The sequence below is a fragment of the Parambassis ranga genome, chromosome 6 (assembly GCF_900634625.1).
Source record: "Parambassis ranga chromosome 6, fParRan2.1, whole genome shotgun sequence".
Classification (NCBI taxonomy): domain Eukaryota; kingdom Metazoa; phylum Chordata; class Actinopteri; family Ambassidae; genus Parambassis; species Parambassis ranga.
This window is the reverse complement of record NC_041027.1, coordinates 1276558-1301289: the sequence shown is the minus strand read 5'-3', so window position 1 is coordinate 1301289 and position 24732 is coordinate 1276558. Positions and strand designations below refer to the sequence as shown.

At 42.6% G+C, this 24732-nt stretch overlaps 1 protein-coding gene across 1 annotated transcript in view; it reads right to left on the bottom strand.

Moving 5' to 3' along the window:
• The window catches only part of necab2 (N-terminal EF-hand calcium binding protein 2), a 164666-nt gene that overhangs the window by 4327 nt on the left and 135607 nt on the right, over positions 1-24732 (bottom strand). Inside the window, exon 10 of the mRNA XM_028408298.1 lies at positions 5222-5334. Coding sequence (XP_028264099.1) covers positions 5222-5334 — 113 coding nt within the window. The remainder of the gene's footprint in view (positions 1-5221; positions 5335-24732) is intronic.

Here is a 24732-nt window from a genome sequence, read left to right as displayed (position 1 = left end):
ATTTAGCAGAGAACCTTCAGCAGCTTTGACTTTCTGTGTTTTGCACATTTTCTTTCACTCAAGCTCTGTCAGATCTCACAGGCCTTCTAAGGCAAGCTGCAGAGAATAAAACCCACAGCATGAAGCTGCCATTACCAATGAAATGACTTCAAAAATAACTTTGAACTTCAAAGAACCCTCTTTGTATCTCATGTGTGCTCAAAGGCCTTGATTGATATTTTAGGACATCCTGGTCCAGTCAATAATTGACTGGGACAGAAAATTAATCAAGCAGGAGTTAATAATGTTAATATTTAGGGCCCGAGCACCGAAAGGTGCAAGAGCCCTATTGAAATGCAAGGAATTATTATTATTAGGGCCCGAGCACCGAGTGGTGCAAGAGCCCTATTGAAATGCAAGCGTTTATTATTCTCTTTATTAGGGCCCAAGCACAGAGTGGTGCAAAGGCCCTATTGTAATTGCTGTGTTCATTAGGGCCCAAGCACCGAGTGGTGCGAAGGCCCTATTGTAATTGTAGGTATTATTATTTGCACCTCTAAACTGCCCTTTTTCGCCCCTTTGCCATGCCCCAAAACTCATCAAATTTTGCACACTCATCAGGGATGGTGAAAATTGCAATATTTTGTGGTCACTGCAAAGGGGCGGGGCAAAATGGCTCTACAGTGCCCCCTTGAAATTTTCAACACCCCTCGCATTTGGCTTAGTTTGGAGTAGGTGCACGAAAATCGGTACACATGTTTATCATAGCAAGACGCACCAAAAAGTCTCGATTTTGGCAATTTACACCATTGGTATGTGAGCGAATTCCTCCTAGAGCTGTTGCCCGATTGACCTGAAATTTGCTGGAGGTCACCTAAAGGACCTGCTGATCAAAAGTTATCAAAGGCTTTTCTCTAACTTACAGGGCGTGGCCTCTGTGGCTCGCCAAAGTCTGGCGACAATTCATGATTTCGCCATGTAACTTTGAACGGATCTCACTCTCGCATACTTTATCCAAACGTCTTCAAACTTTATGAGCATGATGAGGGCTCCGCCCTGAACGCCTCCATATGTTGAAACCCTGACTTACTTGTGGCGCCCCCTGCTGGTAACAGGAAATGACCTCTTTTTACTCTGACGTGTACTGCTCCTACATAGTTGACAGCATCAACTTCATTTCACCTCTAGAACCTTCCCAACTAGTTGGTGAAGCTACACTATGAAGGCAGTGGAGCTGCGTGCAATGGTGTCTGTGTGGCGGCGCGCCGACTGTCGATCGTTCGCCGTGAGATTACGTTTGAGTTTTTAATGACCTTAACGACCTTCTATGATCATGAAAATTCATACACACGTTCATGGGGGCATGTCCTAGCAACTGATGGGGGTTGCGTAAGTGGGTGGGGCAAATTGGCTCAATGGCGCCCCCTTGAATTTTTTAAACACCCCTCTCCATTGGGGTTTTTTTGGAGTAGGAAGACAAAAATCGGCACACACACAGAACACGTCCAGACACTCATAAAAGTCTCTTGCACCATTGATCTAGACCACACAGGAAGTCAGCCATTTTGATTTCGATCGCTGTCACCTAGAGACCATGCTGATCAAAAGTTATCAAAAGCTTTTCTCTAAGTTAAAGGGCGTGGCCGCTGTGGCGTCACTTCGCCATTCATACACGAACAGCTCTCTCTCCTAGATACTTGCTCCAAACGGCTTCAAACTTTCTGCACGTGGTCAGAGCCCCTCCCTGAACGTCTCTATGTCATCATGATCTATGGCGCTCCGTTGTGGTGGAGACAGGAAGTGCCATGTTCTTCACTGACATGCACTCACAGCGCCACCTACTGTAAACAGGAGGTTACTGCACACTAACTCTTTTTACATATACTGACAGATTTGGTGCTCTGACATGTCTCTGCTTCTGCCTGTCGCTTTTTTCCCACCGCTGGCATAATCGCGGCAGCTCGTGGGGAGAGTGGGGGAGAGAAGGGACGGCGTGACGGGGAGGGGGCGGTCGCGCAGAGTGCGAGGGCCCGTTCATCGCTGCTTGCAGCTTTAATTATTATTAGGGCCCGAGCACCGAATGGTGCAAGAGCCCTATTGAAATGCAAGCGTTTATTATTCTCTTTTTTTCTTCCGCGTCATTCGGCGCAAATTTGACCCCCTGAACGTGCTCAAAAACTCACCAAATTTGGCACACAGGTCATTGCTTGATATGCCTGAAGATTGGTGTGCTTGCCGTTAAGGGGTCAGGGACCAAAAGTTATCAAAAACGCAGCACTTTGTCATACGGTCTGGCTATGGCGCCACCACGAAGTTGACCCTTCGCCAACGCACAGGAAATGGATGTGTTTGTGGCTGTATCTCCCACATACTTCATCCAATGTGGATGAAAAAAATCAGCCATGCTGAGCCTGTCATTCTGAACAGATTGATATGCTTAATGACCACAAACTCTCATAGCGCCACCTACTGGCGGTATGAATTGTGTTCAGGCTGATTATCCATGTTCCACACCTCGTATTTGAACGACCTCCTCCTAGGGAAATACTCTGACGGACCTATGATTTTGTCACCTGGTTCTGAAGACATGGCTGAGCAAAAGTTATCAAAAACGCAGCTCGATGTTACACCATGTGGGCGGGCCATTGCCACAAAGGTGACCCTTCGCCACCATCGAGAAAGCTTCTGTGTTTCTTGATTTGTTCATCCTACCTGCCTCTTACTCTATCATGACATCAGCCCCTGTGCACCTTTTCATATCACCCCATCGTCATATGTGGGCGTGGCCACATGGCTCAGCAGCGCCCCCTGGAATGAGATCTGCTTCCCCGTTTGACCTACACACATGAAAATTGGTACGCATATGTATCACCTCTAGACAACAAAAAAAGTGTCTTGGAGGTATACCGCCATTTTGAAAAACCTGCGCCATTTTGCATTTTTCACTCCCCACACTTTTACGAACTCCTCCTAGTGGATTTCTCCAATCCACCTGAAACTTGGTCTGGTTACTCTTAAGGCATTAGGGACCAAAAGTTATCAAAAACGCAGCACTTCGTCACACGGCCTGGCCGTGGCGCCGCCACAAAGTTGCCCCTTCGCCAACGCACAGGAAATAGATGTATTTTTGGCTGTATCTCCCACATACTTCATCCAATGTGGATGAAACTTTACAGTCATGCTGAACATCAGACACTGCACAGATTGACATGCTGATATGCTACAGTCACTGCGCCACCTACTGGCCGGAGGACCTGTCTTTTGTACATGTGTGTTTTGTTATACTCTTGTGCCCTGCAGACCACAGCTCGTGCCGGTACAGCTGGGAGAGAGGTCGTGGGACAATAGGGGAGGAGGTGGCTGCTGGTCCCGCGGACCGCAAGGGCTGCGAGGGCCCGTCATCGCTGCTTGCAGCTTTAATTATACCTGACTCTGGTTCCGGCACCGGTATCGCGATTTTGACCCCCTGAACATGCTCTAAAACTCACCAAATTTGGCACAAAATTGTCCCCCGACAAAAATCGCAACTTGGCGCTGTCGCCTTTGGCGGGTGTGGCTGCATGGCTCTGCAGCGCCCCCTAAAGTGTGAAAATATTCACCGTAACTGCTACAGACCTGAAACTCGGTACACTGATGTATTGCCTCGTGACAAGAAAAAAAGCCTCTTGGATGAAAATTCCACGATGTACAGGAAGTCCGCCATTTTGAAAAAACACCCCGCACTTTTGCAAACTCCTCCTAGTGGATTCGTTTGATACGGCTGAAAATTGGTGCACTCGTCCTTAAGGGGCCAGGGACCAAAAGTTATCAAAAACGCAGCACTTCGACATACGGTCTGGCCGTGGCGCCACCACGAAGTTGACCCTTCGCCAACGCACAGGAAATGGATGTGTTTCTTGCTGTATCTCCCACATACATTATCCGATGTGGATGAAAAAAATCAGCACTTTGTCACATGGTCTGGTCGTGGCGCTGCCACAAAGTTGACCCTTTGCCAACTCACAGGAAATACATGTATTTTTGGCTGTGTCTCCCACATACTTCATCCTATGTGCATGCAACTTTACAGTCATGCTGAACATTGGACGCTGCACAGACTGACATGCTGATATGCTACAGTCACTGTGCCACCTACTGGCCGGAGGACCTGTCTTTTGTACATGTGTGTTTTGCTGTACTCTTCTGCCCTGCAGGCCACAGCTCGTGCCGGTACAGCTGGGAGAGAGGTCGTGGGACGGTAGGAGAGGCGGTGGCTGCTGGGCCCGTCATCGCTGTTTGCAGCTTTAATTACACTTGAAATACACTCCATTAATTATTTACATATGTTGTGGGTAGCCAGTCTATATCAGTCTATAGTGCTCTGATCAGCATTCAAATGTCCACCACATAGCATTACTATGATCAATAATGGGTCAAGTTATTATGTTTACATAATAACAAGAGTTCCTTAATGATGTAAGAAAGGAGATAATGTCTCCCAGTACAACATTTTGTCAGCTCTATGGGGATTTCTTCACCTCTTTAAGTTTATTATTTTTCATATAAAGGCTCATAACTTTGCTGTTTTGATTATTGACAAATAAAAAATGATTGATTTTTCACATAATTCTTTTGCACTGAGAGCTCAAACACAAACAGACACTAAGCAGAACAATAAAAGTGCCTTTATACCTCTGTCTCTGTCTGTGCTGCAGACCCTTTAACTTTCAGCACAGACTGCCAGAACTACAGTGGTATTGCTGCATATACAACAAATACAATAAAGCCAGAAAGCTTAAAGTTTTGCCGGACTATGAATGTAGCACATTGAGGCTGGGGATTTGGAGAAATCTCTCTGGATTAGAATGTTCCTCGTCACCCCAAGGCTCCAAGTGGGTGCCACAGGAGGTGTATAATAGCTACAGCATATATTTAAAGGCTACATTACAGGTACGATATGATACCACGGGGTATGCAGCATAGTGTTAGATACAAACCACCTGGGTATTACAGCAGCAAAGATAATGATGCAATATCCACTCAAAGCTGAACTGTATGAGTAAGAAAACATGAGAAAATACTGGTACAGTCCAAGATCAGACGTGGGGAATATGTGTGGTAGGACTTAATAAAGTAAGAAAAACAGTGGAGGTCCTGACTCTGAAAATGGAACGCATTAAATATTTAAAATGATTAAGGTTATGGTGCTGCTCTGTGCAGCACCGCAGCAGTTGTGAAAATGTAGCGCATTAGTGTTACTTACTGAAAGCAGTCTCTCTGAGCGGAGACATTCTTCAAGTACTGTTTTAGGGCCTCACAAAAATCGCCCAGCTTCTTCTGGTGAACCACCATCTCCTGACGAATCAGCAACAAGGACTGCAGGGACAGAGAGAGAGAGAGAGAGAAGGAGGTCAGATTTATGATGACATGCTTTTTGTTTTGTTTTGTTTTATCACTGTAGCAGGATTTCAGTGAAAAACATTGCACTTCTTTATTGACTGAAATGTATAATTTATCAACACAAATATCCACTTTTTGTATTTTGTATGTATATCTTAGGATAACCCTTCCATGGACCGCCACTTTACCGTGGTGGAGGGGTTTGAGTGCCCATATGATCCTAGGAGCTATGTTGTCGGGGGCTTAATGCCCCCAGCAGGGTCTCCCAAGGCAAACAGGTCCTGGGTGATGGGCCAGACTAAGAGCGGTCCAAACACCCCTTATGAAGAAAAGAAAAACAAGGACCGTGATGTCGCCCGGTATGGCGCAGCCGGGGCCCCACCCTGGAGCCAGGCCCGGGGTTGGGGCTCGAATGCGAGCGCCTGGTGGCCGGGCCTTTCCCCACAGGGCCCGGCCGGGCTAAGCCCGAAGGAGCGACGTGGGGCCGACCTCCCATGAGCCCACCACCGGTGGGAGGAACCGTAAGGGGCCGGTGCAGAGTGGATTGGGTGGCTGTCGAAGGCAGGGGCCTCGGCGGCCTTGGGACAGAAACTGGCTCTGGGGACATGGAATGTCACCTCGCTGGGGGGGGGGGGAGCCTGAGCTTGTGCGGGAGGCCGAGCGGTACCGACTAGATATAGTCGGGCTCGCCTCCACGCACAGCTCGGGTTCTGGAACCCAACTCCTTGAGAGGGGTTGGACTCTCTTCTATTCTGGAGTTGCCCATATTGAGAGGCGAACAGTCAAGAAATACTCGTAAATGAATTTCCCTCTACAGTAAAAAAAAAAAAAAATAAAAAAAAAAAAATAAAGCTGGGCGCTCCCTTAGAGATAGGGTGAGAAGCTCAGTCACCCGAGAGGGTGGCCTTGCAAAAGCAAGTTAATCCCCATAGACTTCCAGGTTAAAATCTGACTTTACAGCAGAAACACGTTTACAGCCTACAAATACAAATAAAATGATTCTTATTAGTGACAACTGTGCGAACACTCCCTCTCTTTGTCTTTATTTGGAGTTAGGGCGGGCTGTAACGCAGCCAACATGGTGAGGGTCAGAGCCTCCTGGAGCCTCCCACAGGAAGTCAAGACAGCGCTTCAAAAATCAACAGGTGACACCACGGAAGCTTTGTCCATAGTTTTTTACTGTAAATGCTTGGAGTCCGTTCAATGCATCTTAACTCAGCAGTGGCCCTTCTCTAGTAGTAGTAGTTTCAATTAAGTGCACATAACATAATGGAGCTGAAACCTCCACAGTGTAACCTTCTACTCATTCTACTGGGATAAGCCTCCTCTAATTTCTAACAAATGGAGCAATATGGTTGCAAAATGAACACCCTTTCTGCGGATGTGTTTAATGGACTACTGGACATGATATAAACATGATAAAAGATACCTTCAACAGTGGCTGACTGGTTTCTGTAGTTGTCTAGATGTAGATGTAAATCTTTTTTTCCATTAGCATTATGCCTCCACTAGTGTGATAACAATTATCCCTAACACTAAATTGTGTTCTTAATCTCTTATCGCCTATAGATATGATTTATTGGTGATATTATAACATCTACAGCAATCTCTCTGTCTATGTGTATTTGTGTGTGAGAGACTGTACACTAATATAGTCAGCTAAGTGCCCCAGTATGCCTAGCTGTGTGTGAAAAGTGTGTTTCTGCATGCGTGTGTGTGTGTGAAATAGTTAAGTGATGCACATTTAGAGCCTGGGATATTATTTGCAGTTATTGGTGTAAATCTAATTTCTAACAAGAACCACAAAACTGCCTCAGCAATGGTTTTGATCAGATGCAGCTATCTCCAACTTTGTATGTGTCATCATTACTGTAGCTCACTACAGTAAAATAAAAAATTAATCCACTTTGACCTAGATAACTCCAGCATCTCACTCAGACTTTACAATATGCATTCATACGCCGGCGGATGTGCAAACACGCACTGTGCATCCTAATATATGAGCACACCAAACACATGCACTATTGTGTCATCATTGTATTATTTATCATTTTCAGAAACCATTGCTATTCAATTATCTCCATCACATCAACATTTGCACACAATTGTAGTTTTATTTATACTCTGCAGGGTTTTTTGCGGGGTAGAACAGTCAAGAAATACTCGTAAATGGAACATTACTATAATTAGCACCGATATTTGGGATTAATACCCAAACAACTACATTAGGTATTGGATAAAGGGCTAATACACTGGGCCTATCTATGTAATCCAGTTCTGTTTGCAAGATTTGCTGGTAGATCTGACTCACAATATTCACAACAACACAAACAGACTGCTGTATGGTATGCTTTATTAGGGCCCGAGCACTAAACGTGCGAGAGAACAAAACAAGTCACACACAAGAGAATCCAAAACTTACTCGAAACCACATAGGGAAAATCACAAGAGCGGAAAGGATACTTGGACGGCTGTGTCGCATGGAAGACTCACAAAATGAACTGGCAACAAGAGGAAGGAAACACACAGGCTTTATACACAGGAGGGCGGGAAGACAATAGGACACAGGTGAAGCACATTAGGGCGGAGCAGGTAATCACAGGAGGGGGAAGGGTGCACGCATGAGGAAAGGGAAGTCAACAGACCTGAAACACAAGGGAACTAGTGAAATACAAAATAAAACAGGAAGTGACTAGTAAAACTAGAACTAATACAAACAGAAAATGAACTACAAAATAAAAGACCTGGCTGAAACCATGACAGTACCCCCCCTCAAGGAACGGCTCCCAGACGTTCCACTAGAAACCAAAAGTCTGAACAAAAATACAGGGCGCAAAGAATCAGTCTTAAAGGGTCCAGAAAACAAAACTCAGAAAACTGGGTAGAGACCCAGCATGACGAAGTCTGGGGGAGCTCAGAGAGCAAGACCAGAGGCTAAGAAGGCCGAGATTTCCCAGGGTCGAGAAAAACGGCGGGAGAACGCCAGAGACGAGGTCGCAGACCCTCCAGGGTCTGGGCGGAAGAACAACAGAGATGGAGACACGGCCCCTCCAGGGTCCGGGCGGAAAAACACCAGAGATGGAGACGGGGACCCTCCAGGGTCCTAGCGGAAAAACACCAGAGATGGAGACACGGACCCTTCTTGGGTCCGGGCGGAAGACCACCAGCGAGGACGAGACGACAGACCCTCCTGGGCCCGGGCAGAAGGTCGGCGGAGATGAGGCTGCTGACCCTCCAGGGTCCGGGCAGAACGCCAGCGAGGACGAGGCCGAGGACCCTCCAGGGTCCGGACAGGAGGCCAGAGCCGAAGACGAGGCAGAAGACCCTCCAGGGTCCAGACAGGAAGCCAGAGCCGAAGACCACCGGCGTTGGGACATCCCCGTTGGGGAAGGGACGATGACATCTGGAGCCTGCCCCTGGGCGGCGCCGGAGAGAATGGCGTCATCTGGAGCCCGCCTCCGGGCGGAACCGGAAATGGTGATGTCATCGGGAGCCCGCCCTCAGGCGGAGCGGGAGGGGGTGGTGTTGTCTGTGCTGAAGCCGTGAACGGAGCTGGGGCCATACGAACGGCCCAGGCAGGGAGCACCGGAGCCCCCGGAGAATGATTTCTTCCATTTTGCATTTTTCACTCACCGCACCTTTGTGCACAATCCAGCTGAAAATTGGTGCACCCTTAAGGGGTTAGGGACCAAAAGTTATCAAAAATGCATCACTTCCTCATACGCTCTGGCTGTGGCGCTGCCACAAACTTGACCCTTCGCCACCGCACAGGAAATAGATGTTTTTGTGGCTGTATCTCCCTCATACTTCATCCTATGTGGATGAAACTTTACAGTCATGCTAAACATCTGACTGTGCACACACTGATATGCTGATATGTTACAGTCACTGCGCCACCTACTGGCTGGAGGACCTGTCTTTTCTATGTGTGTGTTTTGGTGTACTCTTCTGGCATGCAGACCACAGCTCATGCCGCTACCGGGGGGAGGGAGGTCATGGGACGATAGGGGAGGCGGCGGCTGCTGGCCCCGTGGACCGCAAGGACTGCAAGGGCCCATCATCGCTGCTTGCAGCTTTAATTTTTATGTTACCTTTCCCCTGTTATGTATCCTGTTATAATAAACATTCCTAATTGTTCTAGCAAGTGTGAGAGCCCTCCATTAGCTTCATCGCTCACATCTTCTACACGTGCAGGCTCAAAGTATTCAACACATCTGCATCTGCATACTGAGGCTTTAAATTGCTGTCATAAGGCATCAGCACTGCTGCCACATTAGGCTGTAAATATACGCATTGTATGTATGTGTGTGATTTACGAGGCAATGATCGCACCGGCATGTAGGAATGAAATACTCAAAAAGGATCAAATCAGACAGGATTACAATCCGTCTACACCAAGCGGCAACCTTCGGGGCTCAAAGTGGAAGCCCATGTGGAAGTGTCAAAACTTGTAATTCACGCTGCAACAGCTGGGGGTTGGCTCCAAAAGCGAGTAATTTCCCATAAACTCCCATGTTAAAATGGCCGATTTCACAGCAGAAAAGTACATGTTTACAGCCTGGTACAAAAAACCACTCTGGTCTCAGATGATAGGTTCTCTTCTAGTGTCAGTTGTAGGGGGGGGTGAATTTTTTTACAACTCACTCGTTTCAATTGTATTCGGACTTAAAATTACGCATAATTATGGGTGTTGCCGCTTGAGTGACAGACAGTTGACGTATCACAGCGTGAGTTTCCTGCTCCCACGATCGCCCGCACCCCTAAACCCCGCTCGTGCTCCCCCTCTTTGTCCATATTCGGAGTTTTAGTTGACGTGACGCTGCCAACATGGCGGCGGTCATCAACGTCCTGGAACCTCCCACTGAGCCTCAGAACGGCTCTTCAGAAACAAACGGGTGACGTCACGAAAGCTCTGTCCATAGTTTTTACTGTCAATGGTCTACACTCTACCTAAATACATGTACACACACACACATCTGTACCAACTCAATTAGAAACTACATTGCCCAGCAGCCTCTGCTAATCTAATCAGCACCACTCCATTAACCATCCCGCCTCCCTGAGCAAATCACTGTGATTACATCTGCTCTCTTCCGATCTCTGTGGCTCTGCAGAGGTGATAAATACGGAGCCTCTGGCACTCTGTCTCTGTTTCCTCTGCCCTGCTAACCTCTGTATTAATGGTCAGCATCAAAGCACTACCCGTGTAGGTAACAGTCCTTGGGAACCACATCACTCATTAACACCTGGGAAAATAACAGCTAACAGCTATTTCAACTGTTCAATGCATTTGTAAGAATCATTTTAAAAATATATACACCATGTTCATACAGTGCTCATCTAAGCCACCCGAATCCCCTGACAAAAACATTAGTTTTAGTTTGCATAACCACTTCAACTCTAACTTTAGTCTGGATTTAAATTAACAACACTGCAGATAACTCATTTATCTTTTTTTAGGTTGTGGTACTATCTGAATGATATCATTAAGCAGAAAAAGCACAACTTTATATCTGGTTTCTGAAGAATTATGTCCTGCACACTTATCACCCTTAAATTTTAAGATAAAAACAATGAGTACAGTGTCTCTTAAATGTTTGTCAAGTTACAAAACATATTCCTGTATTGCCATTGATTAACTCATTGGCATATTCAATTATTTACATTCCCATGACTGATTGGAAGCAACAAGCTTGAACACCCTTCCTGCGAACTTGCGCATGTAGAAAATTACAAACTAATTGGCAGTAATTGATCAAACAATCTCACCAACGGGTCTATTTAGTAGCCATCTAAAGCTTTTAATCACATCACACGATCTTTATCAGTTAATGTATTTGTAGTCATTTTAATTTAATTGTAAATATGTATACTGTGCTAGATGTCAGCCATTGCTTTGTACCACTGATGACCTAACTTGAACTTTCAATATACAGTATATGACATATTATGTTGCACTGCCAGCAGCTGATCAGCATGTGTGTAAAAGTATGTTGTGTCAGCAAGAACCTCAATAATAGTGCTTCTTCTTGCACCTATAAAGACTAAAGTGTGTGTTTATGTGTGTTTATAGGATCCTTCTGAGTGTCTGATTGGACAGGAAGTTGAATCACAGTATACTGTAAATATGCATGAAGCCTAGTTCATACAGTTATAAAAATGTTATTGATTTCTGTATTTTTTGCTGTTTTAAGCCTTGTGAGCATTTTCACATCATGCTACTGGACAATGCAACCACAAGTGTTGGTCACATTGCTTTTTCAGTAATGTCTCAATTCTGTCTCTATAAAATAAAATAACCATCCTGTCTTTACAATGAAACTACTGCAGCCTGTTTTTTTTCTGTGTGACATGTGAAAGCACCATTTGTGGCCAATAAGTGCCCGAGGAAGGTCGTACTGACTGAAATGTTGCTCTTCGGTTATATAATGGGAGCACAGCAGTGTGTTGGACTGTATAAAACTTCTGACACTCTTCCCATCTGTATGTGAACCCCCTATGAGGCTTTATATAAAATATGCAGAGATCTTCACCATCTATTAAGGACACTGTACACTGCACTGTATATGTATGTATGTATGCGTTTAATATGATGTAGAGAGGTATGTTATCCCACTGGGTGTGAAACGGGAGCAGCAGATGTGTGAGCATGTGGAGGGGGGAGCTGGAGTATCAGCTGTGTTACCATGGGAACTAGGAAATACCAGTTCCTTTTACACAGGGCTTTCTCTCAAACCTTCCCTCATCTCTCAATAGACCCCACCACCCCCCACCGCCTTGTCTTCAGGCCTTCCTCTTCATTTCCCCAGTTCCTCTCTTTGACATTTCAATGCTCCGCAGTATTTTTTTCCACACACTCATCCCTTCATTTTTCTCTCATCATTTACTTCTCTTTTAATCACTCTTTCTCTATACTTCCCTATTCTCACCCCTCCTTGTCCTCCTTGCTGTCCCTTCTTCTTGCTCTGGGCTCAAGGAATACCTCCTTTATTCAAATGAAGGAAACAAGGGAAGGAAAGAACCCCTTCAGTAGTTTGAGAATAATTTGCATCTCTCCTTGGGAAGCATTAATAGATGGATGACTGGAGTATGGCTCTAATGACCTGCTGACTCCAGCAGTTGGAGAACACGAAGAAATATCTTTCAGGGAACAGCAGCAGTCCTTTTTAAGCATTAGCTGACATCTTTTTTCGTGTGTTTGTTTTCTGGTTGGTGGAACAGACGCCACGTGGTAGGTAGACATATTATACTTAAAGTATAATCTCAGTGTCTGCATTAAATATATATTTTAGGGATGCACCGAATTTTCGAAACAGGATGTTGTTGTGATGACACTCCAGCATGTAGCACGGTGTCTTTTCTTGTTCCATTTGAGCAGCTAACTAAAGAGATCTGCTCCTCTGATGCGCCTGCAGCTGTTATTCTTTTAAACGCAGCACTAAAGCGTCTTCTAAGTAAAGAGGTTGAGACGGGCCGCGGAGTGAAAACTTTAAAAAGTACACTCGTAGTCCGTCAGCACACGTTTCACTACTCGGATTCTGTGCACTTCATCAGTGTATTCATCTGCGTATTAAAGATCATACTTGGAGTGCACGCGAAATGATCCAGGCCGCATGGATGCGTAGAACCGCTTAGAGACGGGAAAGCGCACAGCGCGCCCTCGCTGTCTGATGTGTTCAGTCAGATCCTGCAGTAGAATGCCTCAAAAAAATCATAGACAGGCTATTCTGTTCTGATTTACTGTATATGTGACATCAGGTTTATTTTTCTGCTGGACAATTTTTTAATTTGACAAAATGTTTAATATGCACTGGCCATATTTAAATAAGATGTACACATAATGTACACATAAGTGGGGTCAAGCTAAGTTATTTTATTTTATATTGTGCATTGTTTGAATGTGCTAAATACATTTTTCAATTGCTTTATTCTTTGAAACATTAATATTAAGTTGTGCCTTTGCAATGCCTTGATTTTAGCGAGGTTAGTACACAGTTATAGCCATAAATGCAATGGTACTAATAATTGGCATAATAAGTTTTGTTTTGGTGTTTTGGTTTTCGGCCTTGGATTCCTCATTTTCGGTTTCCCTAATATATTTATCTGCTAAAAATGTGTCAAAAATCCAACACATCCTGACATATTCTGTTGTAACCCACTCTAGAAAAAACACATGATGTTACCTGGCCATGTGACCAATAGGCCAAGAAGGTCAGTGTTAGGAAGCTGCAGAGGCAGTGGTGAAGCTGACATCCCAGACTTTCACTGAACATGCTGGGGTTCGTGTCCCCTGAGCTCCTGTTGTTTTACATGCTTCATCACGATTGTCAAAGGACTGAATTACAATCCTGTTGTTCACAGGCTGAATAAGTGCCTGTAGAGTAGAATCTTAAAAAATAAATACATTTTCTTCATAATAATTTCTTTGTACTTACCCTACTGCAGCCACAACACCCAGTGTAATACAATGTCAATAAATATGTTTATTCTTTTTATTACAGATGTTGTTAACATAAGTTTAATATAATCAGAGGTGTGTGATTGTATGCATGAGTGTGCATGCAGATCTTATGCTATTGTTATCCCTCCCACACACACACACAAGCACGCACAGCATCACAAGACACCACTCTTACATTTTATGTTCAAAGTCTATCGAGTTATATCTTTTGTCTGTCTTCCACTTGTTACATTAAAATGTCTTTGTTCTGCTGTTTTTTTGTTTTTTGTTCATTCTTTTTTGTGCGTTCTGCACACACACACAAAAAATCAATGTTACTGGACCAAAGACTAATCAGACAATCATCCAATATCTTAGCTTGTTGCTTCCAAAAGCAAAGACATTCAAACAAGGCTAACCACAGGCAGAATATGAAATGTTTTACACACAATTTCAAATGGTACCACTGTCACTGTTGCTAAACCTGCAACCTACATCGCTGTCTGTTGTTACTCAGTGTGAATCCCAGTGGAGCTATCATGAAATGGCAAAACTCATAAAGAAAGCACATCTGAAATGACAGCTGCCACTGATGTCCTGATAACGCAACACCAGCTGAGACATTTCCATGGACAAAATTTTTTTTTTTTTTTTTTAATGCCGCCACCTTCAGTCAATCCTTTCATCCATTTTCCACTTACAAACACATTCCCTCTGAAGCTGCCTGCATCTTTCACACACATTGTAGTAATACACTTATTCATTAGGGGTATCTGCAGTAAGGGTGTTTCTTCTTCTTTTTATTGCAGCATAACTCACTCTGTATTCCTTCAGGCAGTATAATCTTGACCTCCAAGTAGTGAATACCAAGATTTTTTTCACATCTTTAAAATATCATAATTATAAGCTGTGCTCCTTTCTTATCCCAGAAGATTCAGTTCAGTTCTTCTCTAATTATGAATTCCACTAAATTCATTCTGCTTGTTGCTTCTCCATCTATCTTCCAAATTATTCCTTTTATCGATGTTTATATCTGTTGCTGAGGGTTTCATTTCTGTGGTTCTTCTCTGTATGCATCTCAGGACATGCATTTACAGAAATGTGTTTGAGCTCTAATAAGTTTTATGCTTGGGCAGGTGAAAACAGCAAAACTTGAAACCATGCAGCTTTTTACAGAGGTAAATATAGACCATCCTCATCATTTGGTTAAAAAAAACAGACCTGAACCTGACATTTTAGTGGTTAGAGGTATGGTATGAAGCTTATGGACAGCATCATTTAACTAAATATTTCAGTTTAATACATTTTATTTAGTGTTTTCATCGCCTTCTACTTACACTGGTAAACATGTTTGCAGTAGTAAGCACAACAGTGCAGTATGAAGTCCACGATCGCAGAATAACATCCATCACAATGATTAAATAACAACCTGATCTCACAGAAATATGTGACATACACACGGATTGTTAACACTGCATTACATGGCACCGACATGAAAAGTAGAGAAATTACGTGCAGGCACCACGGAAAACTGTCTCCAGAGAAAGTCAATGTAGGGCATTTTCGTAGGGACACCACAGTTTTTAATACGTGTGGACACCACGGACATGAGCGCCAATAGAAATAAATGAGCCGATTTAATTACAGTCATGTCGCTCTGACAATTCACGCATTTCTCTAAGCGATTTGACCCTTAATAAACCTTTTTAGGAAACGATCACTATTATATTATTATTTAACACAAACGAACCGGCCCAACACAACCATCTATGTCGACATACACGATCGATATAAGTTGTTTTCTAATGCAACAGTGCTTGATATGATTGTGTGCGACAGCATTTCCTTATGAAAGGACGGGAAATGGGGCGTGTAGAAGTAACGTGGAGACATTTTTTGAAGTGAGCATGTGGTTATTCTATTTTTGAGAATGACTGGATTGAAAGATGGTGAAAGCTAACGTCGGTTAGCAGTTGCTCTGGACGGAAGCGTCATCACGTTGCCATTGTAATGCAACTTGCGGCCCGCTCGTGGTTATGTAAATTGCCTGCGACAATGCACGCATTTCACTAAGCGATTTCACGTAAATAAACGTTTATTTTTTTACTTGGTTTCTTCGTTTAATGTATACTTCATCTCCAAATTCGTCTACATATTTATCTGTGTCAATCTTTTGCCTGGTGCACGTTTGTTTATATTGTTTTCTAAGTAGTTGTGTATTAATATTTAAATTGCACTTATACATATTGGTAGTAATCATGACAGTAAACATATTAATATTATGATGTATAGTATTTAGATAATATTATAATACAAAAGTAAAGTTTTGAAGAAGACTACCGGTATAAACCATATGGTTTCCACGGCAACGGACGTCACGTGTCGCCTCATCAAGCTGTCATTCATTTGGCGGCTACTTGCCAACTATTTGCTAGGCTATATGCTACATGCTAACGTTAACTGTCACATCAAGACAGCAGATTGACGTCATCGTCAGCTAAATGGCGGCCGTTTGCATGGTGGTATCTCCACCACCAAAATCTGATCTGCAACGTAGATCTACAGCCATGTCAACATACTTCAGATGATCTAATAAAATACAACAGTTACACAAAGAAATCCAACCAGTGTCATGTGATTATAGTTTGTTCATGTTAAAAGCCAGGTTAAGCAAGCTACTGTGTGTGCTAGCAGCAGTTCAGACTAATCAGGTTAGGGTTAGCAAGGCACGCCACAGGCTAGGGTGAAGTGTCTTGCCCAAGAACACACAACAGTGACAGGGAGACCGAGATTTGAACTCGGATCGCTGGATTCAGAGTCCAGAGTGCTAACCATTACACCATGGAACCACACAACTGAGGAACTACTGGCTGCATGGGTGATTACTACCAATATGAAGTGCAATTTAAATATTAAAGCTGCAAGCAGCGATGACGGGCCCTCGCAGCCCTTGTGGTCCGCAGGACCAGCAGCCGCTGCCTATCCTCCTATCCTATCGCCCATACTTCATCCACATAGGATGAAGTATAAGGGAGATACACCCAAAAATACATCTATTTCCTGTGCGTTGGAGAAGGGTCAACTTTGTGGCGGTGCCATGGCCAGACCGTGTGACGAAGTGCTGCGTTTTGGATAACTTTTGGTCCCTAGTGCCTTAAGAGTAAGCAGACCAAGTTTCAGGTGGATTGGAGAAATCCTGTAGGAGGAGTTTGTAATAGCGCAGGGAGTGAAAAATGCAAAATGGCGCAGTTTTTTCAAAATGGCTAACTTCCTGTGCATTTTAGAGGATACCTCCAAGAGACTTTTTTTCTTGTCTAGAGGTGATACATATGCGTACCAATTTGTGTGTCTGTAGGTCAAACGGGGAAGCAAATCTCATTCCAGGGTGCACTGCTGAGCCATGTGGCCACGGCCACATATGACGATGAGGTGATATGAAAAGGTGCACAGGGGCTGATGTCATGATAGAGTAAAAGGCAGGTAGGATGAACAAAGCAAGAAACACAGAAGCTTTCTCTGTGGTGGCGAAGGGTCACCTTTGTGGCGATGCCCCGCCCACACGGTGTAACATCGTGCTGTGTTCTTGATAACTTTTGCTCAGCCATGTCTTCAGAACCATGTGACAATCTCAGGTCCGTCAGAGTATTTCCCTAGTTCGTTCAAATACGAGGTGTGGAACATGGATAATGAGCCTGAACACAATTCATACCGCCAGTAGGTGGAGCTATGAGAGTTTGTGGTCATTAAGCATATCAATCTGCTCAGAATGACAGGCTCAGCGTGCCTGTTTTTTTTTTATTTATATTGGATGAAGTATGTGGGAGATACAGACACAAACACATCCATTTCCTGTGCGTTGGCGAAGGGTCAACTTCGTGGTGGCACCACAGCCAGACCGTATGACGAAGTGCTGCGTTTTTGATAACTTTCAGTCCTTGACCCTTTAAGGGGCGAGTGCACCAATTTTCAGCCGTATCAAGTAATTCCCCTAGGAGGAGTTCGCAAAAGTGCAGGGTGTGCAAATTGGAAAAAGGCGTGTTTTTTTCAAAATGGCGGACTTCCTGTACATGGTGGAATTTTCGTCCAAGAGGCTTTTTTTCTTGTCACGAGGTGATACATCAGTGTACCGAGTTTCAGGTCTGTAGCACTTGCGGTGAATATTTTCACACTTTAGGGGGCGCTGCAGAGCCATGCAGCCACACCCGCCAATGGCAACAGTGTCAAGTCGCGATTTTCGTCGGGGGACAATTTTGTGCCAAATTTGGTGAGTTTTTGAGCATGTTCAGAGGGTCAAATTTGCGATACCGTGGGCGAAACAAGAATGACGTATAATAATAATAAACGCTTGCATTTCAATAGGGCTCTTGCACCCTAATAAACACTTGCATTTCAATAGGGCTCTTGCACCATTCGGTGCTCGGGCCCTAATTAATACACAACTACTTAGAAAACAATATGAACAAACGTGCACCAGGCAAAAGATGGACACGGATAAATATGTAGAAGATTTTGGAGATGAAGTATACATTAAACGAGGTAAACCAAGTAAAAAATAAACGTTTATTTAGGTGAAATCGCTTAGTGAAATGCATGCGTTGTCGCAGGCAATTTACGTAACCACGAGCGGGCCTGCAAGTTGCATTACCATGGCAACATGACGACGCTTCCGTCCAGAGCAACTGTTAACCGACGTTAGCTTTGACCGTCTTTCAATCTAGTCGTTCTCAAAAATGAAATAACCACATGCTCACTTCAACAAATGTCTCCACGTTACTTCTACACACCCCATTTCCTGTCATTTCATAAGGAAATGCTGTCGCACACAATCATATCAAGCACTGTTGCATTAAAAAACAACTTTTATAGATCAAATAAATGTGTATGTCGACATAGATGGTCGTGTTGGGCCGGTTCGTTTGTGTTAAATAATAATAAAATAGTGATTGTTTCCTAAAAAGGTTTATTAAGGGCCATATCGCTGAGAGAAATGCGTGAATTGTCAGAGCGACATGACTGTATCGAATCGGCTCATTCATTTCTGTTGCCGCTCATGACTGTGGTGTCCACACGTATTAAAAAAACGTTGTGTCCCTGTAAATGCCCCGCATTGACTTTCTATGGAGACAGTTTTCCGTGGTGCCTGCACGTAATTTCACTACTTTTTGTGTCGGTGCCACGTAATTTAGTGTTAACAATCCGTGTGTATGTCACGTATTTCTGTGAGATCAGGTTGTTAAATATATATTCATTAACTACATGTTTCTTCTAACCACATTGTCTAAGTTACTATCAATCCTCAGGTGAGGTGAATCACAGTCCTCACAATAATTAGTGAGTTGTGAACGTCAGACTGGGAGATCATCATCAGCACCCACAGCACCAATGCTTCACAGCTGTGCCATTATCTCCTGATTTCCCAGGGTTTACATACAAATGTGTTTCCCAGTGAGAGACACAGCATTTACCTGCATAAATTACAGCAAATTATCAAACATTACAGTGAAGCAAATATTGGGAGATATAGTTGTTAAACACTTCTAAGTCCAGCTGTTTAGGCTCATAGTGGACAAAAAAATGCTTTTTAAATTGGGGCTTTTGACAGTTCTGCATATGTGCAGTATCTGTTGAACTGCTAATTATGCTACACTGATCTTGTGCTGTCACCACACACTGTCATAGTAGTAAAAGTCACATTATGTAATGTATTCTTTGTTGCACACTGACACAAATTGTCCATTTATGGACACTTTTTCATGTTCACTTGTGCAAATCAGCTATTTCTTCCATGGCATGGTGTAAAGTTGCCAGAATACATATTAGAAGGTAGGAGGTTTGGTAGATGGCTCCAACTGACAGTGGACCATTTCCCTGTCCTTCTTACATGGCATTGTTGCTTCAATTTTAAAGACTAAAGCGATCACTACCATCTGATTTTCACCAATATGTCCTCCCCACAATGTGCCACATTTGGTCAACAATACATCAACACAAAAAAAAGAAAACTACTGGTTAAAGTTAGCATTAAACCTCGGTAGGGGGTTAGGTAAAGATCATCTTAGGTAAAGATCATCAACATCATATATGTTTTACAAGGAAAACTATTTCCTTTTGCAGCTGCCATTTTGGCTGCCATTGCAAAGGGTCTCTGTCCACATGAACACACACTGGAAAATACACACATGTTCTCATACGTAAGTTATTATAAATACATTTTATGGCCAAATAATTCACCAGTATGTTTAGTGTCAATGGCTCTGGCAGGGTTGCTTGTGTCTTGCAGCTCAGTAGTGCATTTGCAGGATGCAGAGAGCCTGCTCTCTGTAAATTAATGCTTTGCTTAATGTCCATGTAAAAAGGAGGCATTTTAAATGGCTCAGAGGGAAAAAAAAATCCTGACATTCACAACCTGACTTGAATTTTTTTTTGTATAACATATTGCAGTATGTCATTATGCCGCAACTTGATTTGCATTCACAAACAGCACTACCTCTCTCTAACTTTTTTTCTGGATCTACATTATATATCTGACTCCTTATTCTATTTATCCGGCTCTCCCCCTCTCTATTGTCCATCAGTGATCTTTAGTCATACTGACACTGTGATTTGCATTTATTGAGTCCTACTGTGTGAGAAATAACGCTGTGCTGACTCCAGAAGACAAACGAAGGTGCTGGGATTGATAACAGCAAAACATAGCCGCACTGTGTGTGTGTGTGTAAATGTGTGTTTCACAGCTTTGATCCTGAAGTTTTTTTCTTCTCCCGCTCAGCGTAATTCACTGGTTTTCTTCTTTTATTCTTCCTGACCTTTTGTTGCTTTTATCAAACGCTTGCAGCACATTCATCCTTGTTAGTTGTGCAACAGCTGACCTACTTGTTTTCTGGGTTTACTCTTGTTTTGATGATTGTTAATAATTAAATATGGATCATAGAGTGTGCTTTTGTTACTGATTAAAAAAGAACAATGCAGTATTGCTGTATTCACAACCAACAAGGCCTTTCAGCACAGTTAGGTAAGTAGTTGTTTGGATAAAAGCCTGCAACAAAATAGTCAATGAAGTCAATTAAAGAGAGAAGGCAGGCAATAAAGGCTAAGTCAAAATATATGAAGGTAAACACACACACACACACACACACACAGCGACAGATACAGTGAGCCTGCTATCAGGTTTGCAGACTAAGTGGACTAAATTGTGTTTCAGCAGAGACAGAAGAAGAGGGAGGAGGGAGGCAGTGCGGGTTGTGGTTGATTAATGCATGTAGGAGCAGTTATTGAATTTACAGAGAAAATCTCAAGTGCCAAAAACACAAACAGCCACCCGGGGATTGGAGACATTCAGAGAACAAGTGCCACCAGTTATACATCAAGACACTGAGAAGATGCAAGGGTGTATTCCACGAAGCAAGTTGGACAGAGCCAAGCCTTTCTTTGTGTGCCCTAAATTCACAGCCAGGCATGTCGGGAGCTGTGATGGAGATATGAACTTTGTCACCCCAGGATCTCTGCTTCATAGGTCAACTTCCCTATTACCGTATGTTCTTCTGCTTTGTAGTACATCCCTCAGTCATGACTGACTTCAAATCCTAATATATGCTATTGTCACATGATACTTTACTACTTTATTTACTAGTGTAGTGTGAGTAAATGTTGAAAGAAATATTAACACCTAATCCCTTTAAGTTTCTTGCACTTAACCATCAGGATACTATTAGCAAATAAAATGACCACATTAGTATTTTTACTATAGTTAGCTAATTGTTTAACAATTTAGCTAATTGAATCCCTAATTGCAAACAAGCTGCAAAATGCATTATTTATGTAATTATATACAGTAGCCATAGGTACGGAAGTGGGATGAAGCATTAGTATTGTTTTAGCCAAAGGGAAGACAAACACAACTTAATCTAACCACATTAATAATACTCGTTTAACCAAGAGCTACAGATGTTAAAATCTTATTGGGCATGTATAAATAGCATAGCAGTTGTATTGTTGGATTAAAATGTAGGCTCACATAATTATAGTTTTTGGATCCTGCAGCATTACGTTGCTTTTCAAGGACTTCTCACAAATGAGATAAACTAATGTATTGTTCCTTAAAAATATCTTATCTCTCTCCTCAGGTCAGAGGTCAAATGATCTTAAGCTTAACCCTTGTGCAACATTCGGGACATTTTTGTCCTCCGAGAGTAATTTTTCTGTTTATTTTGGCCATAACATTGTCAATATGTTAGCAAATTGAATAATTTCTGCTCAACAAGCTTAATTTTAAATACATTTTGTTAATATGATTTTAAAAATTTTCATAGGTCAACAGTACACTGTGGGCAAATTTTACCCCCTTTCGTGTTGTTCGGGACAAAAATGTCCTCTAACTTTAACGGTTTCAAAAATATATCAGATAAATATTTCTTTGAAATTTTTTTGCTTAGACCTCAACTTCAGGTCTGATCAAAAGCAGTGAAAAAATATTTTTCCCCCAGGATTTTAATAGGGTCATTAAGTTATTAACTGTAAAAATCACAAATTTTACCTCCTGCCAACAGGGTAAACCACCTACAATCTAGAATGCATGCTTATGTAGTGCCATGGCTGTGCAGTCAAAAATTTTGGTTATAATGGAAGTCTATGGGACAAAATGGCCACGAACAACACGTAAGGGAGAAAAAATGAAAATCCAGTGCTGTGCAAAAACTAATAATGCAATAAAGTCAATGTTGTTATTGATGTTTGACATGACCAAGACTGTAATAAAGGTTAAAAAAATCCAGTCCACATTCACCTTTTCTATTAAAAATGAGCCATTTTGTGTGTTTTTTTTTCCAATTTTTAGCACCACCCCTTATAAAATTGGTGATTAAAGGGTTAAAATCCTGGGGGGAAATGATTTTTTCACTACTTTTGATCAGAACTGAAGTTAATCAAAAGGTCTATGCAAAAAAATATGAAAAAAATATTTATTTGATATATTTTTAAAACTGAAGTTAGAGGATGTTTTTGTCCCAAACAACATGAAAGGGTAGTGTTTGCGAACGTTGCACATAACTCTAATAACTGTAAATACTGTATGACACTTGCTGTGCTGTCAAGACGTAAATGCTCCTAAGCTTCAACCTTGGCAATATTCACTGCATGAACCTAGAGAGGAATCGGTTCTCATCCTTTTGAATCTTTTCATTCTGCACTGTGATATAACCTTCAAATATCGACAGCGATGACTTGTCACAGCAGCAGAAAGACCGCAGACTTTATAAACACCTGGCTCTCTTTATTTCATCACTGTAGTGCAGCTATTGTAAATTTGCATTTATAAAAAAAATGCCCCCAAGAGAGTGGCTTGGATGTGTTCAGACAAAAATCTCTGTGAGCTGGGGTGATAAAAAGCAAAATGAAAGAGCTCGTTTGGAGCTGAAACTGAAGCATCAAAAGCTATTTCATGAAAAGGAGAATAATGGTAACCTGATGTTGACAGCAGGAGTCAGATGTAGAGGAATGAAGGAAATGAATGCGAGGAGCCCTCTTCACAAAAACACTTTTCCCACTGATGTGCTCTTGTGCAAAGCAGCTTAAATCAACTGCTTCACTGGAGCGCATCAGCAGGCCTCAGAAACCCATATGTAAGACTTTCAAGACCTTTTAATTCTACATATACTGCAATTAAGATTAGTGTAGAAGCCTAAACAGACACAATTAAATGTAAAGCGTTAAAATAGTCTCTCTGAGAAAGGCTACAGAAAGGTCTGTTGAACAGAGAGAATCAGGCCTACATATATATTCAGGGACACTGATAGTACGTAGATGTAGTGGAACAAATAATTTGAGGAAATATGCTTTTTTTGTTCTTTTGCATCTATTTAAAATACATGTATTTTAACCAGCATAAAGGCAAGAAGAAGAGGGATGCACTAGACCTATCTAAGGTTACATTGCTTAGCATGCTATTGTCAGCAAATATCTCTGCAACACAATACATAGATGTCACATGATGGCAAAGGTACGTTCATCCATTTTCTGAAATCAACAGGGGGTGGAGCCTATTCCAGCTGAGAGATAAAACACTCTTACACTCTCACCTACAGCCAATTCAGAGCCCACCACTAACCTAACATGCACATCTTTATGTGGGAGAAAGCTGGAGTAACCAGAAGAAAACCACACAGGCACAGGGAGATGCGCACACTCCACACAGCTACCCAGCCAGACTTGAACCAGGAACCATCTTACAATTTGTACCTTTAATATGTTGTCAGACCAAATTAAACAACATATTGTGATGTTACATAGACAGACAGACACATAGACAGATACTGCAGCAGAGTGAGCTGCTTGATAAGCATAGCGTGTCCTGTCTATTGGTGATGTCACTGTTAGTTATGCGCTGAAGATAACACTACGATAAGTCAGGTTTTGTTAGTCTATATTCTCAGGCCGTCAGTTTCTCTGTGTTAAGTGCTCATACCAAGCTAAGCTAAAAGGTCTTACAATTTTGCACATATGGCACACGAGTATAAAGCAGTTGCATAATAATTATATAATTGAATGAATGTAGATTGTGCTGAATGAAATGCACAGTTGAAGCACTAAAGCGCCATTGTGTACGGTCGACACGCATTAGCTGTAAGGTAGCCTATTTCACACTGTGTCTGAGTCAGCACTGCTGTTGTTGGAGAATTATGGTTAATTCAAAGAGTCCATCTCTGCAGCGAGCACTGCAGTGAACTGCTATACATATTTATAATGTCTTGATTATTGATATTTTTTTATACTCTTTACTGTCCTGAATGATCCTCTGTGAACTTCTCTAACCTTCTGAGTGCCTGTTCTATTTGTCGATTTCCTACTGAAACATACATTATATCATGAATTGAAGCTATTTATTCATCTCTTAATCACACAGCATGACTCTGCTCTCCAGCTGGCAGCCTTTATTTCCT